The following is a 24,665-nucleotide window of genomic DNA, read 5'->3' on the forward strand; positions in this document are numbered from 1 at the left end:
ATTCCTACTTGGGGAGAGTAGCTAGGGAGAGGTAGAAACCAGATTGGTGACCTACTTTCAACCCAAAATGCATGTCTTTAAGTGTATCCAAACATGTAAAAAAAGATTCAAATCCTTTTTATTCTGCATTAAAAGGAAAAAAAAAAAGTTGTGGAAGGCAATTTCTAGCTTGAATCCATATGCGTTTATTAAAATAACAATCTCAAGGACTCAGTTGTAGAATGCAAAGTCTAGCTTGCATCAAACATATCAGTATTTGTGCAACTGAACTCATTGAGAATTACATTGGGTTGCAAATGATTCATTGCCATTTTCGAGGGTGCAACATGGCCCCATGTATATATCCTAAAACATTGAATTTCCATGCAAAAGCTTAAGTTCCATGCATGCCCATTTGATATTATAGGGATCCATGCTAGTGGAAAAGTTCCAGTGGTCCAACGATCAAATGCTCAGGACCGTCAACTTGTGTTATTTTTTTCATCTGCGACTGTCAGGCACATGTTTGGCAATCTCCAATCATGTTTGCTTTGAATAAGTGCAGGTAAATCTCCAAAATTGTATCCGGAAACAATTGCTCTGATACCTGTTTTGGATTTGACCGCAATTAACAATCCATCTGTCATCAATAACAAAACTGAAGCCGTAGTGTTTGCCAGTTCTACCCAATTTGCCATGTGTGATAAAAATTGAGTCACAGCTCAAACATAAATCATGTGGAGATGGGCAAATCAATGCTTAAATCTAGAAAGGCATTGACCATGTCAATCCAATCTTAGCAAATCCGTGAAGAAATCAAAACTACCCTGACTTACAAGCTAGGTGCTGCACCATATATTCATCTTTAAATGGATAGCACAAAATTTATTACATGCCAACTACAACAAAAGAACTGACTTCCAAGTGACAAACAAAGTAGCTTACTACCTTCAGCAGAGAAGTGTCTCAATTCACAGTCTTAGCAGTAGGCCAAAATGAAATGCTGGGCCTTGACATAATCTCCTTGGCTGCATGGACCACCCAAGAAAGTCTCTGAGGCACTGCACTCATATCCTTCACCCAGTCACGGATCACCTTCTAGCTTGCCTTAGATAATAGAGGGACAGAACATAACAAGGAAGCAAGATGGAACCAGAACAAAGAGCCTTATCATCCACTTCTGAACCTGAATTGGACTTGGCAGTACTTTCAAATTTCTGATAATCTCACCAACAACCAAAGCTCATTAGATTATTGGGAAAAAAAAAAAAAGGAAAAAAAAAAAGAAAAGAAGAAAAGAAAAAAGCCTCCAAAAATCCATTTCAACATGCTGTAGTGTTCACTGTAGAAAGAAACATACTGAGGACTTGTTTTGACACAGTTCCAACTAATGATCAAACCATTAAATTTTCTAGAATGAACTTCATTCAGCTTCACCACGTTGCAAAAAGATGCAGTTGTTCTCCCCCTTTTGCAATTCCCAAAGGATAGAAGAAGGAAAGATTTGCCAAGGGATGTTGCATGCACATCAAACGAGCGACCTTAGCAGCTATTGAACAAATTGGCAACAAGGCAAATGAAGCGCACAAACAAACATTTCAGAGATGTCATTTTCCTGGTTTCCCAGGAGGTTTGCACATAAAATAATGTTAGGTGGTGTGTCCACATTAAATATGATCGGGAAAAGAATCTTGCCATCAACCGCTGTCTGATAACCAAGCGCTAGCTATACAAAAGCACAAGGGATGATCTACACACCCTCATTACAAGAGTCGAAATGAAAGCTTTGGAGGGGTGGAAAACATACAGATCTCCTTTAGCCGGTCGCCTCCAAATTCTCCTGTCCTGTTTACCATATATATAATAATAATAATAATAATAATAACTTTCAAACTATGGTGTAAACTTGGGGAATTTCCTGAACAACAACAAACACTTGTATTTTGCAAATCACAGATGATGCGCAGTTTTTCCTGCCATCCACATGACAAGAGATCTCAAGAAATGTTATTTTCATCTCCCTGACATTCAGAACAACAACAAATACGGTTTTTGAAATAAACCCAATTAAGATGTGCTTATATGAACAAGCTATAATGCGATTTGGACAAGACCAGAGTAGCCATGCTAAAAATCATCCTTGTAGGGTCCAATGCCAATACGAGTCGCATTGGGCAAATACCATGACTACATCAAATGCACAACAGATCTAAAAAGGATGAACCCAAAAAAAAAAAAAACAAATATCACTTCAAGGATTAAAATTCTTGATGCAATGAAAAAATGGTTGGGTTCATTAGGTGGGAAATGCCATGTAAGGCCACAAAATTCCCAAACCAAGGGAGGACTGAAGCACTATCACATTGAATTGCAATTATGAGTCTAATAAAGTGGAAATAACCAAACCAAGATATTCTTATCTCATGGATTGCTTGGGTTGCAAATTGCAATCATGTCACTTTTACCTAAAGGTCTGTTTTGGTAGGGGATTCCCATGTAATCGGTATTGAGTTTAATCATTATTCTAGCTGACCCCATGCACTCAATGTAGGATTCGCCACGATAAAGTGGCACTTTCCTTCACAAAAATGCAATTAAGGGAAGTTTCCCGCGGGGGGCGGGGTGGACCCACTAATCGCTTTTATTTTTTGGGAGCTAATAACAGAAATTTCTTCAAAGAAAGATCCAGAGATCAAACATACAACACTAGAAAGACAGGAAAAAAAAAAAAAACTGGATAATGCCCAGAGTGTCCCTGTTAAACGAAAACGAAATGTTTAAACAAGGAGGATTTAAATAAATAACACTACCTAGCTATATTACACCAATGTCCTCAATCTCCGAGACCAGCCGGTTCCTGACTTTCAAAGACACCACTAATTGCGTTAATGAGGAAGGCGCCGGTTTAGTTCACTGAATCCCAAGTGGAGAGCATGGGGCCCACCAAAATCAGGATCAGACTTAATCCCAATTACGCAGGATAGTCAACCCAAACAGACCCTAAGAGCTACTTCTCTAATAAAACATCATCAAGGGTGCAGTTGGTAACACCTTCAAAAGCTATTTCAGCAGCTTCACTTGCAAAAGGAGAGTTATTTCAGAGTGGAAAGACTTTTGGGGCCATTCCTTATTAGAACCATTTTTTGTCAAAACCCAAAAAATGAGATGGAATTGCCTCCCGAGAGAAACAGGAGGGAATTGGTCTCTTTTGAAGCTATTCATTGGCTCTCTCATTGACTATTTGATTCTCTATTCCAGCAGTAAGATTTTTGTTTTTTTTTTTTTTTTTTAAATCATTGCCTGTTCTTGTTGTATTCTCTTTTATTTTTTCTTTTGAATCTGGATTACGTCATATTAATGTTTTTTTTTTTTTTCGTTTCCTCTTCATCAAGCGGAATTCAATTCACTTGTCCATCCAAAAGCAACATCTGCCAATTGTTAACAGACATTCAATTTCACCAATGGTTTACTCTTCTCTACTCTTCATGAAACTGATTCATTCCTAATACTTCTGAAAATTACTAAAACTAAAGGCTTCTAAAATATTCAAATAACAATCTCAGATCTTTGGCATCCACATTAGCATGTCTAAAATTAACACAAAATAGGTAGAAAAACTAAATCTTCAGTAATGTCATTTATCAAATTCAATGAATAAAAACATATCTAATCCTCTAAATACCCTCAATCACCAACCAAAAACTCTAACTGCTTGCAGTTTTGAGAACTACGGAAAGAAAATTACAAAGAGAACTTTCATTCTTCAGATGAAAAAAAAGCAATCACAAAATGAGCAACAAACAGGCATATCCCATTTTCACAACCTTGAATTACTTCGTTCAATTCAAGCTACTCATGGGAGTAGGATCTCCAATCCTACTCTTCCATTTTGCACTCACATGTGTGCACTGGTCCATGTCTTTGTGTTTGTGCAATGGCTCGATAACAAGTAGGTCTGATCATGAAATGGGTAACATGTGTATATCAAGACCGTTGCTGAATTATGAAACTGTTGTTTTTTCTCGTACATACGCGCCCCACCTGATGACCCAGCTGGCCAGAATTTTAGGTCATGGCACATAGATGGTGTAGTTCACCCCACCTGATGGCCCAGCTGGCCAGAATTTCAGGCCATGGCACATACATGGTGCAACGCACCCCATCTGATGACCCAGCTGGCCAGAATTTCAGGCCATGGCACATACATGGTGCAACGCACCCCACATGATGACCCAGCTGGCCAGGATTTCAGCCCATGGCACATACATGGTGCAATGCGTCCCACCTGATGACCCAGCTGGCCAGAATTTCAGGTCATGGCACCTAAATGGTGCAATGCGCCCCACCTGATTACCCAGCTGGCCAGAATTTCAAGCCATGGCACATACATGATGTACCCACTAAATGAATGACCCAGATCTTACGCACATCGGCACATCAGGGGATGTCCAATCCAGAGCAGTAAATCATTGTACTTCTCACAAATTAAACCAACAAAAAAACGAAGAAAAGGAAAGAACAAAAATACCTGCTCTCTACTCCCTCCAATCTCTCACCATTTGATCCATCAATTCAACAGCCGCATCCCGATCCCCACCCTTCCCTCCTTCTCGGACCCGACCCAAAGCACCGTCCAGCTCCACGGCTTCCTTCACCCTCGCCTCCCTCAACAAGCTCCTATAAACCCATCCTCTCACATCCTCCTCCGGTGCCACACCCGCACTCACCATCCCACGAAGAACCTTCAATGCCTCCAGCGTCCTCCCATTCCTACAAAACCCAGTAACCGCCATCCCATACGTAGACCCATTGACCTTTCCCCATTGCGAATTCTCGGGCCTTGACATCCAACGGAAGATCGACATCGCGTCCCTGGGCTTGCGAGCCCTGAGGTAGGAAGCGAGGAGGAGGTGGGCAATGGGGAGGAGGTGGGGCCCAGCACGGGGGTTACGGCCAAGACGGGTGAGGAGGGACATGGAAAGGGAGATGTCGGAGGAGGAGGTGAGGCTGTGGATGAGGATTGGAAGGGAGAGAGAAGTGAGGGGAGGGGGGTTGGGGAGAAGGAGGATGGAGTCGAGGAGGCGGGCCACGTGGGGGAGATGATCTGGCCGTTGGCAGAGGCGGGGAATGAGGAGATTGATTTGTGTGAGCTGTTGGGGAGATAGAGATGGTTGTGGTGGTAGTGGATTTTGGTGGGTTGATAGAGAGGAGGAGGCTGGCTTTGAAAATGGAGTAGGGAGGAGGGTGCGTAGGATAAGGAGGGGCTGTGTTGCAGCTGCTGCTACTGCTCTCATTTGAGGGGATGGTGAGGTACGCAATGGGGTGTAGGATAGCACCTCTGGCTTTGCCCCTCTCTCTCTCTCTCTTGGTTGCTTGGGAAGAGAGAGGAGAGGGTTGGGGGTATATGAAAGAAGAGAAACTTTGATAATTGCCTACAAAATACAAGGAAAAGCGTTTTAATTTGTATTGTTTGGATAGTCCAAACAAAAATTACAGAGAGAAATATAATATTTTCAGTTTTTATTTTATTTTATTTTATTTTATTGTTACATAAACACTCACACCACAGAAATATAATATTTTCACTCGGACCATCATTATTTTTTCCTTTCTTTTTTCTTTACATTTAACCTAGCCAAACACGCCCAAAGAATTCAATTAGATTTTGAGAATGTCATTATGTTGTTCATGTTTGGCAATCTTGAATTGAATTGAAATTTATTTCAAGAATTTTCATCCCAAATTTTAAAAAACAAAAAATGATAGATGGATTTAAATCATAGCAGCAAATCTCTCAACAGTTTCTCAACACATTTTTAAAATTTAATATTATTTTTTTGGATTTGTGATTCCGTTTGGATACCATCAAATAGGTTACTTTTTAACTTAAGTAATTGAGTTGCTTTTTTCACTTCTAGTTTGGTAAATATATATCATTGTAAATTTAATTTATGTGCTAAAAGTTATTTATCTTAATTAGTTTTTTTTATAGCTTTTTAACTTGGGACTTTTATACTGCACTCTCACTGGAGGCTCTCTCTCCTTGTTGATGTCAAAGAAGGCTCTACATGGTGGACTCTACGCATTAGAGGTGGGGCTCACACGGTGGACATATAAGGTAGGCCCCGCATGATGAATTGCCCTATATTAATGTGGGTCCATATATGTATGGTCCACATCAAAGGTCGGCCCATAATGATAAAAAGCCCACATTCAAAGTGAGTTGATATGAATGACAACCACTTCAAAGATGGGACCTACATGATGGACGATCCACATTAAAGGTGAGCTCCACATGATGGGTAATTGACATTGAAACTGGGCCCACATGATGGATGGCCCATATTGAGGTGGCCTCACATGATGGACAATTCACATCAAAGGTCAACTCCTAATGATGAATGACCCACATCCAAGGCAAGCCTCTGCATGTCGGGCAACTCACGTTGAAGGCGGGACCCCTATGATAGACAGTCCACATCAAAGTTCGGCTCCACATGATGGGCAATTAACAATGGTAGGTTTCCCATGATAGATGATCCATATCAACATGGGTCCCACATGATGGACGGTCCACATCAAAGGTCGGCCCTAATGACGAGTGGCCCATATCCAAGGCATGCTCCGCATGATGGACGACCCACATCAGAGGTGGGGCCTACATGATGGATGTTCCACATCAAAGGTGGGCTCCATATGATGGACAATGGATATTAAGGTGGGCTCCACATGATGACAATGAAATTGATGGTGGGCCCCACATGATGGATGGCCAACATCAAAGAAGGCCGCTACATAACGAATGGTGCATATAAAAGGTTGGTCCCTGATGATGAATAACCTACATCCAAGGTCCAGCATGATGTATGGCCCACATCAAAGGTGGGGCTCACACAATGAATGGTCCCCATCAAAGGTTAGCCCCTGATGATGGATGGTGGATGTGAGGGGGACCAAATAGACTTGATGGATAATTACTTATTAGAAGGCAAACATACTTTTTTACTTTTTTGGCTAATTAAGTATGTTGTTTGCTAAAAATATCTATCTACTTAATAAGTTAAAAACCAAGATACATTAGTTATGATATGAGTAACTTAAGTAACCTACCATCCAAACGCCCCTTGGTGTATTTTCTCTAATATTATCACAAGATTTTCAAAATCTCAGTAATGCTTGTCATGCTGCTTTAACTTAAGAATTGAATTCTTGAAGGAATGAATTTCAGTGAAATTCCATAATCGAATTCCAATTTTAAAGGCACAAATTCCAATTTGCCCCGTGGCCTATGTACCCGGCTGTGATATAACCGTGCGCTTAGTGAGTCCCCAAATCAGCCCTATTCCAAACTCAGGGGGCCAAGCCATTCGAAATAGTTTGAAATCCTACCTTAAATATCTAAAATCATTGTGGGGCCTAAGTTTGGAACCACCTAAAAATTTGGTGTGATTCCTCTTCTAAGTGGGACCCACATAATGGAATGAGAAGGATATCCAAAACCACATCTCGATGGAATGGGTGAATGTCCAACACAAATCATGGTCTTCCATTGAAATCATTCAGAGGCCCACTGAGATTTTTATTCGACATCCAACCGTTGATAAAGTACATGGACGATGAAGGGAAAAACCAAGTATCTGCTTTAAGTTTTGGATGGGCCAGATTTCTAGGGTTAAGTCTTACAACGATCTGTCACAAATGATGATGGATGGAACGGATTTCACGGAACCATCATGATATGCCCATGGGTATTTAAGTCGCACCTGTTGCCTCAATCCAGAGCAGAGGACACGTATCGGTATAATAGGTCGAATCGCTTTTGTGAAACCTTCCATCCTGCATACAGGAAGCTAGATGGACGGGTCCCAATTGATTCTTTACCTGGGACGCACTGTAGAGGAATGGCTCTACTACATTCCGATCCCCCCAAGCTCAACCGTATCTCCACCTTTTAAAATGCGTTTTCAAACGCATGTGGCACACGTGAGGAGAGACCGGCTAGATTTTTGGGCTCTTCGTCTTTCACGCCTGATCCACTTCTCACGTGGCACAAGAGTCAACGTGTGGCGCAATGCATTACTGTACTAGGGTTTTCAGTTTGTTAACCCATGATTCAGCAACCCAGACCATGGATGTCATGGACCATTACATCTCGTCTCCACTGCTGGAAGATCTTCTCCATCCAAGCAATAACAAATCGTTGAAAAATTGGATTGGATACACTACAATGATTTCAGCAAATTGCCATAAAGGCCATTGATCCATCCAACACATTCAAAGCGTAACAGTTGCAGAAAGAAGATTTTCATTCTGGTACAATCTCTCACCTGAGTTCAGGGTCCTGTCATATCAACTGCTTGGACCGCTGAACAAACTGAGAAGATAGGCATACTGTAGAAACTCTAATGCCAATGATCAGGATAATCCCTCAACCCCATCTGGGGACAGCTTTTCCAAACATCTTCTCCAGTCTGGAATTTGGCAGCTCCTGCCGAAGCTAGTTCCTTGCATGTTTGCACATCCACGGAATCAAATTGATCAAGGCAAAATTTCTAACCCATTGTCCCAACTAGATAGTACTCCGAAAGAAACGACACAACCATGCACCATGTGAGGGTTACCTAACACGAATAGCTGGATTACGAGGTGCGGTCTCTCCGTCCGAAATTCACAACTGACCAGATCAAAAAAGGAAAACCTCAAAACTAAACACCCTAAAAACACACCAGAGAGAAACACTGAAAGTCCTACAAGGAAATGAACTGAGATTATGCTTTCCAGTCTTTGGGATTGAGAGTAGTCTTGGAATGAGCTGTTGCTGTCTAGTCTTGTACCTTTTCTTTTATTCTCCAGGTGCAGAAACCCCTTGCTTGAGCCTCTCTCTCTTCATCTTCTTCTTGGAGACGGGCTTCTTCTTTCTTGGTGGGAGGGTCTTCTGGGCATACATGTACAGTGCATAGTTGCCAACAAGGAAGATGAGCAATAGCCCTCCTACCACAAGCAGTACTATCAAACCGGGGTTAAACCCCTTCACTTCACTGCCCACATTTCCCTGTTTGTCATGGCACCATATATTTTGTTATGGCAGCAGGCAAAATGTTAATAAAAAGAAAATGGATCACATGAGATGCACTCTAGAAAGATAAAGTATCTCCAAACTAATGTATGAAGCAGAGGAAAGTAAAACAAAAACATAACATGGCAGAAACCAACACTCCAACATGTAGGAAAATAGAAAGAAAAGAAAATTCTAGCCCGACATGGAAGGTTTTGCATTTCTCAAATGGAAGTTATGGCGAATGGTGTCTGCAAAATATATCAACTAAAGCTTTAAGGGAGGGTTATTTGGATGCTACTAATTCCCACCAAGTGGAACGGCCATTCACCCAAATTGCTATATGTTGGAAGAAACGAGCTTACTTTTCCATGTCAGGTTGGCATGATGAGAACTTCCATTCCAGCCAATGTGGACTTTCTGAAATACCTTTCAGAATGCTAGAGGGCATCAGTGTTCGAAATATCAGTATCGCATAACGTATCGCACCCCTGGGATACACATATGTATCAGTTATCGCATGGGATATATCGTTTGTATTAAGTAATTTATTACACTTTTTGGTAAACATGGGAAAACACTGGGAAAATGGTTGAATTTTTCAATAAAACTTCAGGGATTATTAAAAAAAGACCTTAATACACACTTTTAAATCATAACATCTCAAAAAAAAAGTGCATATAATAGGTTTCCTTTGTACAGGGTCCTAAGCTATGCACTGCCTAACTAAACTAATGCAACCATATTTAAATTGAATGCATAACATTTAGACTGCATGTGATGATCATTTTATCAAACGCTCCTAAATACTTTGAAATTAGTCTCAATTGACAGCTGGTTGAAGGGAAATTTCAAAGAAAAATTAGTATTTTAATTAAAAATATATATATTTTTTATTTTCTGAAAATTGACAATGACTTGACAAATCGGTAGATCAGCCCTCAAACATGTTTGATTTCATGTTTAGAGAGAAACATTGCAAGCAATTTGGGAGAAATTGGGGAAATTTCGAATTTCGGACCACTTACATTCAAATTTCAAAATTAGAGTATATGTAATGATCATTTCATCAAATACTTTGAAATTAGTCTCAATTGACAGTTAGTTGAAGAAAAATTTTGAAAAAAAAAAAAAAACATGAAGAACATGAAGAACCAATGGATATCGAAATCAAAGCTCCAACTCCATGATTCTTCATGCAAAACATGAAGAACCAATGGATTTGTAACCACTTGACTCTAATTTAACATAATTTAAATTTAAAAAAGGATTGGAAATTGAAAATGCTCACCGGATCGAACATGTGGGATATATCGGCACTACCTGTGCGTTTTGTATCGCACAGGTGGGATACAAGATATATCATGGGATATATTGGCTGATATCGTCGATATTTAAAACATTGGATGGCATCATGAATAATGGGTGTATTACCCCACATGAGCATATTTCCAAACACACCCAAAGGCAGATCATGGACAGTGAACTCAGAAATTTGCTTCGCTACAACATGATACTGAAAATGGAGCTACTTGGTCTAATGGTGAAACACCTGTACTAGAGAGAGCCCAGCTTCATAACATATATAAAAAAAATTTCCATGCTGAAATGAAGAATTGCCTAGAGTATTGAATGTGTTAAGTGAAGACAAGATGGGTGCATCAAAGAAACTACCTGCTACTTATAGTAGCAGCTTTTAAGTATGACATCATTTCTTCAGAGAGCAATAATGTATCATTTCAGGCAATTAACATATCAATAACCAAATGGTAGTATCCTTCGGGTGGAAAATAACAAATGGCAGCTTTAACTTAATTGAATAGAAGAAACGTGCAAGCTAAGGGCCTGTCTCCAACAGAATCAGGTATAATGGTCCCCATCTGTTTCCTTGTATCCTGCTCATAAGATGAGCTGGTGGAGACACTGTAGTGTGCGTGAGTGATTCAGGGTTCAATCCCTGGTAGTGTTATCTTTCGAGCAGAAAAATAAATAAATAAAAGGGAATTAACATCTTATCAGATTATCTACCCACCCTAACAAAAGAAATAGAATGAAAAAGATAAACACTTCACAGATTCTCATAAACTGACACTTGCCATCTGGGGTTCCTATCTATCCTCTTCAGGAAAACACCCAAAAGTGTGGGATTTCAGACCCATCCAGACATTCCTAAAATTATCAAAATACTAGAGACAGTGAAATTATATGTGGCTAGTGGATGTAAAGCAATTACCAATGTACACAATGCCCCTGATTGGCAGATGCCAATGGCATAAACTTTAGGTTTCTTTCCTTTATTAAAATTGGAGCTTCCTCTTGCGATGCTCTTTCAAGGAGAGCACCAAATATTAAAAGCTTCTGTCAACTGCTCAATGGCCGATTTGGTGGTAGGGCACCTCTGTTCTAGAAGGGATATCCTAGGGGTCATTCCTGCTGCTGGTCTTGTTTTGTTCTGCTCAAACCAACATGTAATCTGCCTCCAGCTAACAAAACCACTAGGGATTCACCGTCTGACCCTCTACTTGCTTGGCCCAGGTGTTGAGATCCCTACTTAAGGGAGTGCACGCACATTTCATCATTGGCATAAGACTCAAAGGATTATGTTTAACCAACCACTTGGACTTTGAGAGCCCATATCGGTTCCTTCAATGGGGGGAAATCAAAGCCCAGTTCCTTTCAAAGGGGGGTTTCAAACATTTTAAATTCATTATAGAAAGTTGAAGGTCTCAATGATGTAACTTTTTTTTCCAGAATCCTATGTTTCTGAACTACTTTCTTTAACAAGGGGTTAATGAAAGGATCCACTAACTTTTCAGAAGAAGAGATGCATGTACCTTTTCCACTCACCTTTGATATACACCCAAGTGATTCAGTTAAGAATAAACTTCAGGTCATTCACAGTGGCGTTGACAATTTGGCTATCAAAAGACGTCTTTCACAGTAGCGTTGGCAATTGGCTATGGAAAGAATCATTTCATAGGAGTGGTGATTAGGGATAATGGTTCATTCATATGGAAAGCTATCTCAAAGTTTGGTGACGCCTTCAAAGGAATGCAAAAATTTTCTCAAAAGGTGTGATATATAAAGTGGTAAATTAATGAGGGCTCGCTTTTGGGAAGACCTCGGGCTTAGTTATTCCTCCCATATTAATAATAAATTCCCAAGGCTTTACTCCCTTGCCAGAATAGACATCCTTATCAAAGACTCATATGAAGTGCTAGAAAATAGAATTGTTTCGTCCTCGCAATTCCAAAGGATATGGTATGACTTTTTCGCCCCTCTTTGGAATTGATTGAGTTTTACTAGGTTCAATAAGGGAGCTCATGAGGCAGGCCATTCAAGCCTAAAGGCAAGACCCATTGAAGGATGCTCATGATGGCCATTATGCAGGGTTTGTAGGGAGAGGGGAAAAAAAGAAATCTCTGGGGATCATCCATCTACCCAATATCAAATCTTCAGCAAGACCAAAAGATCTTTGGCAATTTGGGGTTAGCTCCTCAAAGAGTTCTTTGCCACTTCCATTTCTGATATTTTCACAGTTTGCAAAGTGTAAGACTATTGCCGACCTCCTGTAAAAGTGTGCCCTTATATCCTGGATTGGAGGAGTCCTTAACAATGAGTGTCGATCCATCAAGCTCACTTTCTCGCACCCAACTGGGGTGGAATATTCAATTCCAGTGGAGCTAGTGGCCATCAAAACTGATGCAGAGCTATTTGCTAGCCAGGTGGGTGGGTCTTTGGTTGAGGGGAACCTGAACCTCGTAATGCCATTGTTAGCACCTCGGAAAATGCCCTCCTTCGAAGTAGGTTTCATTTTGAATGAATCGAGAATGTATTCTCATTCATTGTAATAGTTTATAATCAGATTCCTCGAGAGTGTACTGCTAATCTCTTGCTAAGGTGGGGGTCCATATATCTTCTCTCTGTATAGGGGACTCTTATAGGGATCTCATATCTTCATTCCTTGAGGTTTGGTCATTTCTAATATATCTTTTTGTTGTCAATAAAAAAAAGATGATGTCACAGGCACTCTCAGTTTCAACTACTTCGTTTCATCAATGAAGGGTTTCAAAAAGCTAATATCTTGAGAAGCAACACAACAGAGATGAATCCCCGCTTACATGGCAGATGCAGCAATGTGTATCTACCGGTTTTTGCATGACAAAGAACCTCTTCCAAGGTGAACATATTAAAATATGTCAATTTTCTTGCCCCAGTCACCATCACAATCGGCTATGTTACACCCCAAAATTCAAGGCCATTTCCAATAATACAATGTGTGTTTTGTCTTTCTGATATAACACGCAATGTGGTGTACAACCGGTGTTCGAAATATTGGTATCACGTTATGTATTGCACCCTTGGGATACGGATACGTATCGGTTATCACATGGGATATATCAGTTGTATCGCGTAATGTATCCTTGTTGTTGGAGACCTTATGACTCATCTTACTGTATATGACAGAGTAGCACTAGGGCAACATTTTCCACTTTCACTACTAAAGGACATGGGATGTGTTTTGATGTAACTATGTTGGCATGCTCTCAAGATGGTAGTCTTACATGCGCCTAGTTTGGTGGGCCCCAATTGGATCCAACAAGGAAATAGAAATGTCAATAGATTTTTTTTAATTTGAATTTGCATGGAGGTATTGAATTAGCCTTCTGTAAACTTGGACTGTGTGTACCAGTGGGAAGTCATCTTCTTAAAAAGTTGTCATTTAGAATTTTCCTAAGAGATAAGCTATTAAATATTACAAATGGATGTTGTAATAGGAGTTAGTAGCTGATGTAACAAAAGATTTGAGATGGAGAGAGTCATATAAATGAGGGCCAATGTAAGGATCTTCGGGAAGGATTGGGATAAAAAAAAATCTCTATAAGTTTTAAGTAAAACTTCTCTTTTGGTTGAGCATTGCTCCCATTGTGATACACTTTCATCTTCCTCATTCATTATTTTTTCTCTTTGCCTTGCTCTGATCTTCTCCATCATTTGCCATCAGAGCTTGAGATTAGCTCTTGGTCGGCAATGGCAGCAAGAAGACCTAGAGGAAGATGCAGAAACATCCAATGGGTGATGTGAGAAAAGAGAAATATGGAAAGTCAGGGCGGAACTCAAGTGCATCTCTACTGAATCGGAAGAGATTGTGCGACGTCAAAAGAAAACCTGCCTTGAGTCTCAATCCATCAAAATTAAGTACCTAGAATTGCAAGGAGATAAACAATATGAGGAGAATTGAATGCCATGAAAGGTGCTTGAGGAAATTGTGATCCCAGATGAATATAGCATTAGATTCACCGGTAGGTAACGCAGATAGACCATATGATGGATCTATTGACACAAGTACCGATGGATGCGTGGTTGTCCCAATTGTGGATATAATGGACAATTCAACGGTTGAGTCTGATGAATCCCGAAAAACATTCAATTGCAACAACAATTGTATCAGTCAAAGTGAACTCAAAAGCTCCCAGTACAAAGTTATCTGTGTGTATCATTTTTATTTTTTTTATTGAAGTTCAATTACCACTGCTACTGTCCAAGCAAATTCGCACCTACAATCTGCTTAAGAAATGACATGGAGAAGATGTGGAAGATCCAATGACTTGTTGATCTACAAATCCATCATAGGAAAGCAAGGCCAATCAGACACGGAGGATTGCATCCTCAATTACCTAAGGGCTTGTTTGATTTTCCAAATCCAGTGTAAATCCATTGCAAATGGGTAGTAATTACTTCCTTCGGTGATTACTGCATCGTTACATATGCTTGATTTGACGGCTTTTTGAACACCAAAACCGAGGAGGCTGTGAAGTATATGTGGGGCCCACCATGATGTATGTGGCTTATCCACGCTGTCCATCCGTTACGCCAGCTGAATTTAGAGCATGAGCCAAAAAATGAGACAGATCCAAAGCTCAAGTGGACCACACCATAGGAAGAAGGGAATCAAACACCTACCGTTAAAAACTTCTCGGGGCTACTGTTTCCTTGGTGTGGGCCACTTGAGTGTTCGATCTGCCTCATTTTGAGGCATGATTTTTCGGCTCATGCCTCAAAATGTTCTAGTAAAACGGATGGATGGCGTGGATGCCATATACATCACGGTGGGGCCCACAAATTTAAACCAATCCTTTTGGACCAGTTTTCGAATCAGAAATACATGCGCAGTTTCAAACAAGTTGAAAAAGTAATAATTGCTTATTTACAGAGGATTTAGAAAATCAAACAGGCCCTAAGTGAAAGAAGATAACGCGTATAAAGGTGCATCATTGTCAAAGGCCAACAACAATTCATGCTTAAGCACCCTCTCGAACCTCAAAAGGATGATATAGCATATGTGGTGGCATGCACTTGGGATGGTAGTTGCATGTACACTAGCTTGGTGGGACCCACACCCACTTTGGAGCCAACAAGGAAGTCCAAAAGTCAACTTCTTGGAAAGTTGAAATTCAAAGTTTCTAAGAGAGGAACTTTAGGAACTATTGAAAGACCATCTCCCTCTTTCAGTTGAATTAAAACTTCTGCTTTGGTTAAGCAATTTGTGACACACTTTCATCTTCCTCCTTGTTCGTTATTTTTCTCTTCCTCCGGTTCCGCTCTTTTCCGTCAAGTTTGAAAGTAAAGTAAGGGCACTTAAAAAAAAAAAAAAAAAAAAATCTTTAAAAAAAAAAAAAAGAAGAGTAAAAAGGCATTTAAGTAATTAGGTGACCCTCTAGATGGCAAATGACCCCTACTTTTCAAAATGAAGAAGCTTTAATACTCTAGCACATGATGGCTGATACACATGCACTGAGAAATCATTAATGCGCCATATAATGAACTCAAAGTAAATCATACAGTTAGTGGTCCCTGATTTAGATGGCTTTTAAACCGAAAAATACATTGAGTTGTTTCCCTAACTGGCAGGTGGATATTTAAAGGACAACTAGGATGAGTTTGACAATGGCCCAAATTCAACAAACAACAGGATTTTTGGATAATGGCCAATTTAAAGTTTGTCCAGGAATTGTTCTCTCAACTTTGCTCAACAAGACTTATCTAAATTTATCTTTCATAAAAAAAGGAAAAAAAAAAAAAGGACATAGGAGTACCAACTGGCTGAGTAAAAACGAGTGCGAAGTCACATTCAAAATCATCATTTCTATCAACTGGCTGGTTGGTGGATATTTAAAGGACGACTATGATGAGTTTGACAATGGCCTAAATTCAACAAACAATTGGGTTTTTGGATGATGTATATTTTCTATATGCTGAAAATCACATTGAGTTGTTTCCCTAAGGGGGTGTTTGATTTTTTATTTGCCACCATAAGTAGTGGTAAATAAGCAATTATTACTTCCCAGACATGCTTAGTTTGAAGGGAAATACCTCCTTAATTACACCTCAATTTACATGATAGCATGAATGAAATCGAGCAAATTGCGTACTGAAAAAATTCCATGGGAGTCATGGGACCCACCATGATGTATGTGTCAGATACATGCTGTCAATCCATTTAACCAACACATTTTAGGGCATGATCCCAAAATTGGGGCAGATCCAAAGCTCGGGTGGACCACACAATACGAAATAAGGGGTAACGACGTCCACCATTGAAAGATGAAGCCTTCCTAAGGCCCATAGGGATGTGTATTTATCATCCAACCTGTTCATAAGGTCACAGAAACATGGATGAAGTAAATACACAAAAATCAGCTTCATCCAAAACTTTTGTGGCCACCAAAGAAGTTTTAAACAGTAGGCGCTCAATTCTGCCTTTTTCCTATGGTGTGGTCCATTTCCACTATGGATCCGCTTCATTTTAGGGCTCATGCCCTAATATGAGCTGATAAAACTGATGGATGGAGTGGATCAGGTACATACATAATGGCAGGCCCCACAATTTTTTTTGCACATTACATTTTGTCTTGGTTTTGGCCATGGTTTTCGTCAAACACGGTAGTGGTCAACATCAGCATTGGGTTTGCAGCCCGAAATACACAGGTAAGTAATAATTATTCATTTTCAAGTATTTACAGGGGGATTTGAAAAATCAAACACCCCCTAACTGGCTGGTTGGTGGATATTCAAAGGACGACTACAATGAATTTGACAATGGCACAAATTCAACAAACAATTAGATTCTTGGATGATGGCCCATTTAAAGTTTGTCCCAAGGCTTGGTCTTTCGGCTTTGCTCAACAAGACCAATCTAAATTTGACAAGAAACACCAACAAGCTCATAGATGAATAGGAGTACGAACTGGCTGAGTTTAAAAAGTATGGAGGCACATCCAAAATCATCATTTCTATCAACCAAAATATTTCCCCAAATAAGTTCCTGCTCATTATGATGATTGTTTATTGTGTTGAAGGAAAACTGCTCGTATGCAGCTCATGTCATAGAAGCCTTATGCAACCACCTCCTCAAGGTGGGATTATAGAGAGATGTAACATTTGGTTATGTATTGGGCTAGGTTGTTCCACTAGTCGTAACCACCCACCCCCCCCAAAAAAAAAAAGAAGAGACCTCCTCCTCAAGGCGCACATGGCAACAGGCATAGTGATTGAAACATCCCATAAAGCTTGCATGCATAGCAGAATAGGGTGCCTCGAGCAGGCTGAATAAGAGGAATCTTTGCCCAAGATTCCAAAATGAGTTGCTTAAGGCTTTTAAGAAGCTATGTTTCAAGATTGAAGCAACTGATCCACAGCCAAAAGTTATTTTAGTAAAAGATGTCAATCAATCTGGAAACTATCTATCATAACTCATAAGTTGTTTGGGGCTGTGGAAATGATTGCAGTGCCTTGTGTTGGTGGAAGGAAAGCATCTATTTGAGCATATAACTCACACTCATCACGTTTTACAAATTCCTTGTGAAGGATGGGAAAGAAGAAGAGCCTAAGTTCTACTTGGACCTTTAGAGTATGATGATTCTTCCCTTGTTGTTGTTAATGACCTCGCAAGCCCTTCATTCCGTCTAGCCTTTCAACCTAGATTCTCTTCTATATAAGGACCACATTGGGGGTGTGGCTTCTCTTATGTTATAGTGAACAATTGAAGATGAATAAAAGCTTTGTTCTTTTCCCCTGCACTGGAAGATTTCTTTGATGAGATCATTATCCAGGTCTATGACAATCACGACCCAGATTCAGCCTGGCATCTTCAGGTCACATCAACCCCCCAACAGGAAGATCATATACGTGAAAGAGTATGATTTGGAGTGGGGCCAAATGCCAGTGATCTGCAATTCTGCATGCACAGGGTCTCTTAAGTCTATGGAGATTGAAGGGCTTAAGCACTCAGCACCTGTCAGATATAGATCTATTTTGACAATCAATCCTTTCCCACACACTCCATGTTAAATTGATAGATTTTGTTCTCTACACAAGTGGCACTTGTGTACATTGCACGACCATTGATATGGTGGGCCACCATGTAGTGACGTGCATAGCCCAAAAATGAACGCAATCAGACTAGCGTGTCCATTCAATCAGTGGCCGGAAAAATGGACACATTCTGACAAGCAAAACTAGCTGTGGCAGATGTATAGATCGCCCGATCACAATATTTTCGACCCACGGCCCCATATGTGTGATGGCCCACCAGATCAACAATCCCAATCACCATCCACATTTCCCAGTTCATAGAATCTTTCTATGAAGCACACATCATAACAAAATCCCTATAATAATAATTATTATTATTATAAAAAAAAAAAAAAAAAACGCATCGTCTACAGCTGAGAAAACAGGAAACGTGAGCGCCTGAGAACAGATCTGGAAAAAACATAACAAATGCATGATAAAAGAAAATAAAAATGGCAATAACACTGCATCACATGAGTTATTGTTCAATGGAAGAAATGTCGCGGAACGAAATCGTAAAGAAATACCGTTTTCTTATCGAACGACGGAGGGACCGTATCCGAGAACGAGAACTCGTCCTCCATCGCAAGAAGAATCTGAAGCGAATCGGGCCAAAAACCCTCCTATTTCCAACTGCATGCATCCATTTTTACAAGACAGATTAGAAATCGGAATCAAAATCAGATTTTGATACTATTCATCCACAAAGAAAGAAGAAAAACAAAAAATCCAAATCGATTCCAGTAAAGATTGAACCAGAAACCCACAAAATCACAGAAATTCGTATCGCGAAGGAGAGAGAGAGAGAGAGAGAGAGAGAGAGAGAGAGGATACCTTCGAGTGCTCTGACGTTTACGCGGTTTCTGGGGATCGGGTCTCGCAAGGAATTAATGTATGAGAGTGCTGCTCCCGCGGAGTACGGTATAAGTTATTTATAGGTCTCGTTTCACAATAACATATATCAACCCAGACCGTTCAGCATGGATTATACTGTGCAAATACAACGATCAGAGGATCCTATCCGTCCATAAGTTATCTTTATTTTTATAGCCGTCCAAGATGTGGATTAGACGCTCACGATTTTATGATGAAAGTGATGATGGTAAGAAATCCATGATGGCTCTCAACAAATAGATCTCTAAAGTGCTCAGAGTGCTTTTTTCTCCCCGTAGATGATCCAAACTGTTGATTTTATGGGCTGTTTGATCGGGTCATTTGAATCTTGGACCCACATGATGTTTGATATGGCTGTCAATGGGCGAGTTGGGCTTGATACTGTCCAATCCTAGCTCAAGGCTAGCCAAAGTGGGTCCATGTCAATAAATTAAAAAAATAAATTTTTACCCATGTCCAACCAAGCTCAAGAATAGCCCAAAGAGGGTCCAAGCCAATAAATAAATAAGTGTTACTAGATTTGGGCATCAAGTCAAGTCAGAACGAGTTAGGGCAGACTCGACTTGATCCTATTTTGAAATAGGCTTGATCCGAACTCGATCCGACTCGAGACTGGGTCCAGCATGCCTGACTCGATCCGAGTTCGGTCTGCCCAGATTGATCCAAACCGAGTCCAATTCGGTTAGAAGTACCGAGTTGGGTTGAGTTGGCACCGAGTCGAATTGAGAGATAAGGGAAGGAGGGAGTGGAGAGGAGAGAGAGGAGGAGGAGGAGGAGGATGAGGGTGATGGTGGTGGGTGGTTGTCGGGCTTGGAAGATGAGAAGGATGAGGGAGGAAGGGAGTGGAGAGGAGAGAGAAGAGGAGGAGGAGGGTGATGGTGGTGGGTGGTTGTCGGGCTTGGAAGAAGAGGAGGATGAGAGAGGAAGAGAGAGTTTGGGATCGGGTCGGGGTAGGGTGCGGGTAGGGTTAGAGAGTCAAGTCGAGATGGGTTTGAGATTGAGTCGAGTCTAACCAGGTCGAGTTTCGGGTTTGAGATCGAGTCAAGTTACTGGGTAACTCGAACTCAACTCGGTTGAGTTCGGATTGGGTGAAGCCAACTCGGTTTGGACCGACTCACCCATTCGGTTTGGTTCGAGTCGGATCTGAACGAGTCAGACGAGTTTAGTTAGCTGGATCAAGTCAGATCGTGCCCACCTCTAAGTGTTTCCATACCCAGCCATCTGATAGTTTTATATACCCATGACCATTCAGCTAGGCCCAAGACCTCTTGCACTTCATACCAACCATTCCCAACCCAAAAACATATAGGCTAGTCCAAGGTGGGTCCATGTAAACGCATGTGTGCATGCATGCATGTGTGTGAAAATGTTTGAAGTGTAATCATGCCTAGCGGCTAAGCCCATGAGTACTTGCGTATGCCAAATGTGTAAAAATAAAATCGAAAATTTTAACTGCAAATGAAAATTTTAAGTTATTTCAGTCCAACTTAAATGAAACAAAAACTTCTATTCCAATTCAAGTCAATTACCCATTGTGTATTACTCAACTATATTTTTCGTTGCTCATCTGCATTAGTATATACCTGACTAGGAGACTAAAATCTCATTCCAAAAGAATGTAGCTAGTGCTTTCCACTAGCTCCATAGCTCTATCTCACACATTCATTTTAAGGGGGCATTTAATTTTTCATTTCTCCAAATACAAGTAAATAGCAAGTGATTAATTTTTACTATTGTTTGAAATTGATGAAGTATTTCCTGTTTGAAAGTGGTCCAATAGCTACTGAGTTAAATTTGTGGGCCCCACCATATGTATGTGACTATAGACACCCTATACTTTAAATGAGATAGAATCTCGTCTGTCGACTTCAGTGGGCCCCGATCAAGGCAACTATATGGCTAAGGCCACCCTAGAGACATCTATCAGATTAGATTGACCATTGTCGGGAGCACATGTAGCAAGCTAAATGAAGGAGTGTGGTCTCTAGTGCACCCACAAAGTACCACCAAATTTCAAAAGGCTGCAAGTAGGGGTGTACATCGAGTCAAACTAAGTCAAGCTGGCCTCAGCTCGACTTGGCTCGGCCACTAGCTGACCTCAGCTCAAACTCGGCTTAGCTTGGTCCTCGAGCCTGACTGGCCAGCTCGGCTTGGTTCGGTTAGTAGCTCAGGCCAGTTCGAGCCGAGTTTGAGCCACAATCGAGCCGAGTTCGTCATTGCAGCGTTTTCACAAACACCTGGATTGCACCTTCAAAATCTCACTGTATTTGAGAGAGCAGCAATGGTTTTACAGGTATTTTATCAAACACCTTCTAAGAAACATAAAAATCAAGAAAAACAAGGTATTGGTTTCACACACACACACACACACACACACACACACACACACACCTTCCTTGCCACCCACCACACTTCTTTGAGTTATTTTATCAAACATTTGGTGAGCAACATCAATATCAAAGTAACCGAGTCACTGAACTGGTTCGATCCGAGTTCAATTCGAGCCGGGTTCGATCCGAGTCGAGTCGAGCTGGGGCCAGCTCTAACTCATTTTGGAGCTCAAAAAATCAGTTCGACTCGGCTCTAACTCAGCTTCTTGAGCTTTTTCGAGTCGAGTCAAGCGAGCTAACCGAGCTAGCTCAATTCATGTACACCTCTAGCTGCGAGCCTATATATGATGGTGTGAAAAACCATATATGGGGTTACAATGGGCTGAGCATCATATTTGTGCATACCCACTATGCGCTCACCGAACCTCTGCCTCAATCATGGTGCTGACCAATCAATATTGCCACCATAGCTATGAAATGCACCAATAGGGTCATGGGTCATTTGATGGCAATGCATGAAGCACACTCCTCTATTTAAGCAACTCTCCGGCGGACGAAACAAGAAGAGAAGGTTTAATAAAAGAGTGCATGAGATACACAGAGAGTTCGTAGGAAGCGGTAAGTCACGAAGTCCTATCTAAATATTCTCTCGAAGTCTATTCTAAAGTGATAGTATCCTCTTTCCCTGAAGCATAAGCCACCAAATGTACTTCGATCCTCTGTCATCTTGGAAAGCTTTCTCTTACTACTATTCTTTCAATTAAGAAGTCAAAAGCAAAAAATAGTGTTAAAGTCAACGAGTAGAGTTGGAACTCGAACTCGAGATGTCTAGCTATCTCTTGTTTTTAAAGGTGTTTGATTTCCCTTTTTTCCTCTCACATCTTTTTTTTAAAAAAATCATATTTCACTTCACACATATCTTATATACTAACAACATCTACACCTACTCACATTTTTTCTATTTTCATTTTATTTTATATTTTGCCTATTTGGGTCCTAAAAAATATTCGTAGTATGGTTTATTATTGTGTATACGCTGCCACTGCTTATTTTCTTTTCTTTTTCTTTTTTACTTTACCTTGCCTATCCTGGCCCTACGTTCTAGTGTAGTATGACTTAACTCTGTTACACTTAAAGTTTTTCTAAATCTCCATAAAAATAGCATAGACCCGTAAAGTAGAGATTGTGCATTGCATAGGTAGAAAATGATGCCTAACTTATTTTTTAATCATAATTGAGGCACTTACCTAGAATCTATGGTGCAAACCGACACGAAAGTTACTCAAGTCGAGAATTCTTCACATTGCTCGATCTTTAGGAGATTCTACGGGTCCTAGCCAACTGTAAATTCTGAAGCCTTGTTCAAGCTAATGATGACCTCAAGTCAAATGCATTTTTACCTCTGAGTTAACTCCACATTCAATCAAATCAAACTAGAACTGACCAAAAAAAAAAAAAGGAAAGAGAAAGCCAGGAAAAGTGAGGGCATCATTTCACCACCGTCTTCCTGCACGGGAGGGTGTTCATAGTGACATATCCAAGTTTTCTATCTATTTTACTATAACAATTTAGGGTATGAGCCAAAAAATGAGGTAGATCCAAAGCTCAAGTGGCCCACACCACGGGAAATTGTGGTCGTAGCACATATACCATTGAAAGGTTTTTTCTTCATAAGGTCTATAAGATTGTTTATTTGTCATCTAACCCGTTCATAAGATCACACAAAACATAAATAAGGGGAAAACACAAATACAACTTGGTTGAAACCTTCTAGGGCCCCAAAAAAGTTTTTAATGATAGGCGTTTATTTCCCATTATTTCCCTAGGGCGTGGTCCACTTGCACTTTTAGATCTACCTCAATTTTGAGTTCATGCCCTAAAATCAACCCGCAAAATGGATGGACGATGTGGATAAGCCAAATACATCACAATGGGCCCCCACATGAAATTCACATCCTCGTTGATTTTAGTGTTAAAAAAAAAAGAAGCAACCAATCAACATCAGTATTGAAAATTGTGCAAAAATTACATAAGTAATTAATCATTCGCTATTTACATGTATTTACCAGATAAATGAAAAATCAAGCACCCCCAAAATGAACAGTTATTATAATCTCGCATAGATGCCTTGTCGTAGATTTTTAAAGCACGAGGCTGGGTTTCCTATTTGATGTGAATAGCGAAATACCCTATCTAATACCTAATATATACATGCGAGGCTATGATTAATTTATCCCCCCCACTATCTAATACCTAATATATACATGCGAGGCTATGATTAATCTATCCCCCCCACACACACATAAAAAAAATATATATATATATTCTTCAATTCATCAGCTTTAACATTTCCATTGTTAACATATAGATAAATACATTTTTAAGAAAAAGTGCATGAGCAAATATCACCCAATGAAAAAAAAAAAAGAAAAAAAAAAAGACAAGATTTGATGGCTAGTACCCCCAAAATTGGGAATTTTTTTAACATATCAATGACTTGGATAAACAAAGCATGGTGTCATTTGGACAGATTACATATCAACTAGGGAAGTCACTATCTACATCAAATTGGAAAATAGGATACTCGCAACATATAACATACATGATGTGTAATGCACAAATATAAAACATATATATTAGAGATATATGGATACAGGCTAGGATATCCCAAACTCGGTTCAAAATTTATTAGAACTTTTATATTTATGCCCAAGCTCCTTTCATGAGCATGAAAGGCATGCCCAAATTTGACAAAAATATTTGTCCAGCCCAAAAGCCCATTGGTTGGCCAAGCCTAGGTTTGTCAACTAGCTGAGCCTAAGGACTATTGGGCCCTATTTACACTTGGCTTGACATAGTCCACATCAGCTAACAAGAAGTAACCGCATGTCGGCACATTCATACAAAAGATAAGAGAGAAACGTACTTGCACCAAGAGAAACTGTCAACACTTATCTCTCGAAAACATCTCTCATAGGGCACATGACCAACGTACGCAGGACTTGTGCAACCTCAACATATCAAGGAAGTTTCTAAAATAGACTTGACATTAT

General features: G+C 40.2%; 2 protein-coding genes across 4 annotated transcripts; both read right to left on the bottom strand.

Moving 5' to 3' along the window:
* Window positions 1–807: 807 nt before the first annotated feature.
* LOC131241371 (uncharacterized) lies at window positions 808–5,426 on the bottom strand. Of its 2 annotated transcripts, none has more exons than XM_058240197.1 (2): window positions 4,508–5,426; window positions 808–1,196 (listed from the first exon to the last, which is right to left on the bottom strand). In XM_058240197.1, the coding sequence occupies exon 1, from the start codon at window positions 5,271–5,273 to the stop codon at window positions 4,515–4,517; it is 759 nt and encodes a 252-aa protein (XP_058096180.1). In that variant the 5' UTR covers window positions 5,274–5,426; the 3' UTR covers window positions 808–1,196; window positions 4,508–4,514. The 2 variants fall into 2 exon arrangements, with proteins under 2 accessions (XP_058096180.1, XP_058096173.1); XM_058240190.1 differs by lacking the exon at window positions 808–1,196 and adding an exon at window positions 1,557–1,824.
* A 3,170-nt stretch (window positions 5,427–8,596) lies between these two features.
* On the bottom strand, window positions 8,597–19,344 carry LOC131241388 (DNA-binding protein S1FA-like). Of its 2 annotated transcripts, none has more exons than XM_058240205.1 (3): window positions 19,223–19,344; window positions 18,916–19,021; window positions 8,597–9,031 (listed from the first exon to the last, which is right to left on the bottom strand). In XM_058240205.1, the coding sequence occupies exons 2-3, from the start codon at window positions 18,970–18,972 to the stop codon at window positions 8,822–8,824; spliced, it is 267 nt and encodes an 88-aa protein (XP_058096188.1). In that variant the 5' UTR covers window positions 18,973–19,021; window positions 19,223–19,344; the 3' UTR covers window positions 8,597–8,821. The 2 variants fall into 2 exon arrangements, with proteins under 2 accessions (XP_058096188.1, XP_058096192.1); XM_058240209.1 differs by lacking the exon at window positions 19,223–19,344 and adding an exon at window positions 19,156–19,179.
* Window positions 19,345–24,665: the final 5,321 nt, after the last annotated feature.

The sequence above is a fragment of the Magnolia sinica genome, chromosome 1 (genome assembly GCF_029962835.1).
Source record: "Magnolia sinica isolate HGM2019 chromosome 1, MsV1, whole genome shotgun sequence".
Classification (NCBI taxonomy): Eukaryota; Viridiplantae; Streptophyta; class Magnoliopsida; order Magnoliales; family Magnoliaceae; genus Magnolia; species Magnolia sinica.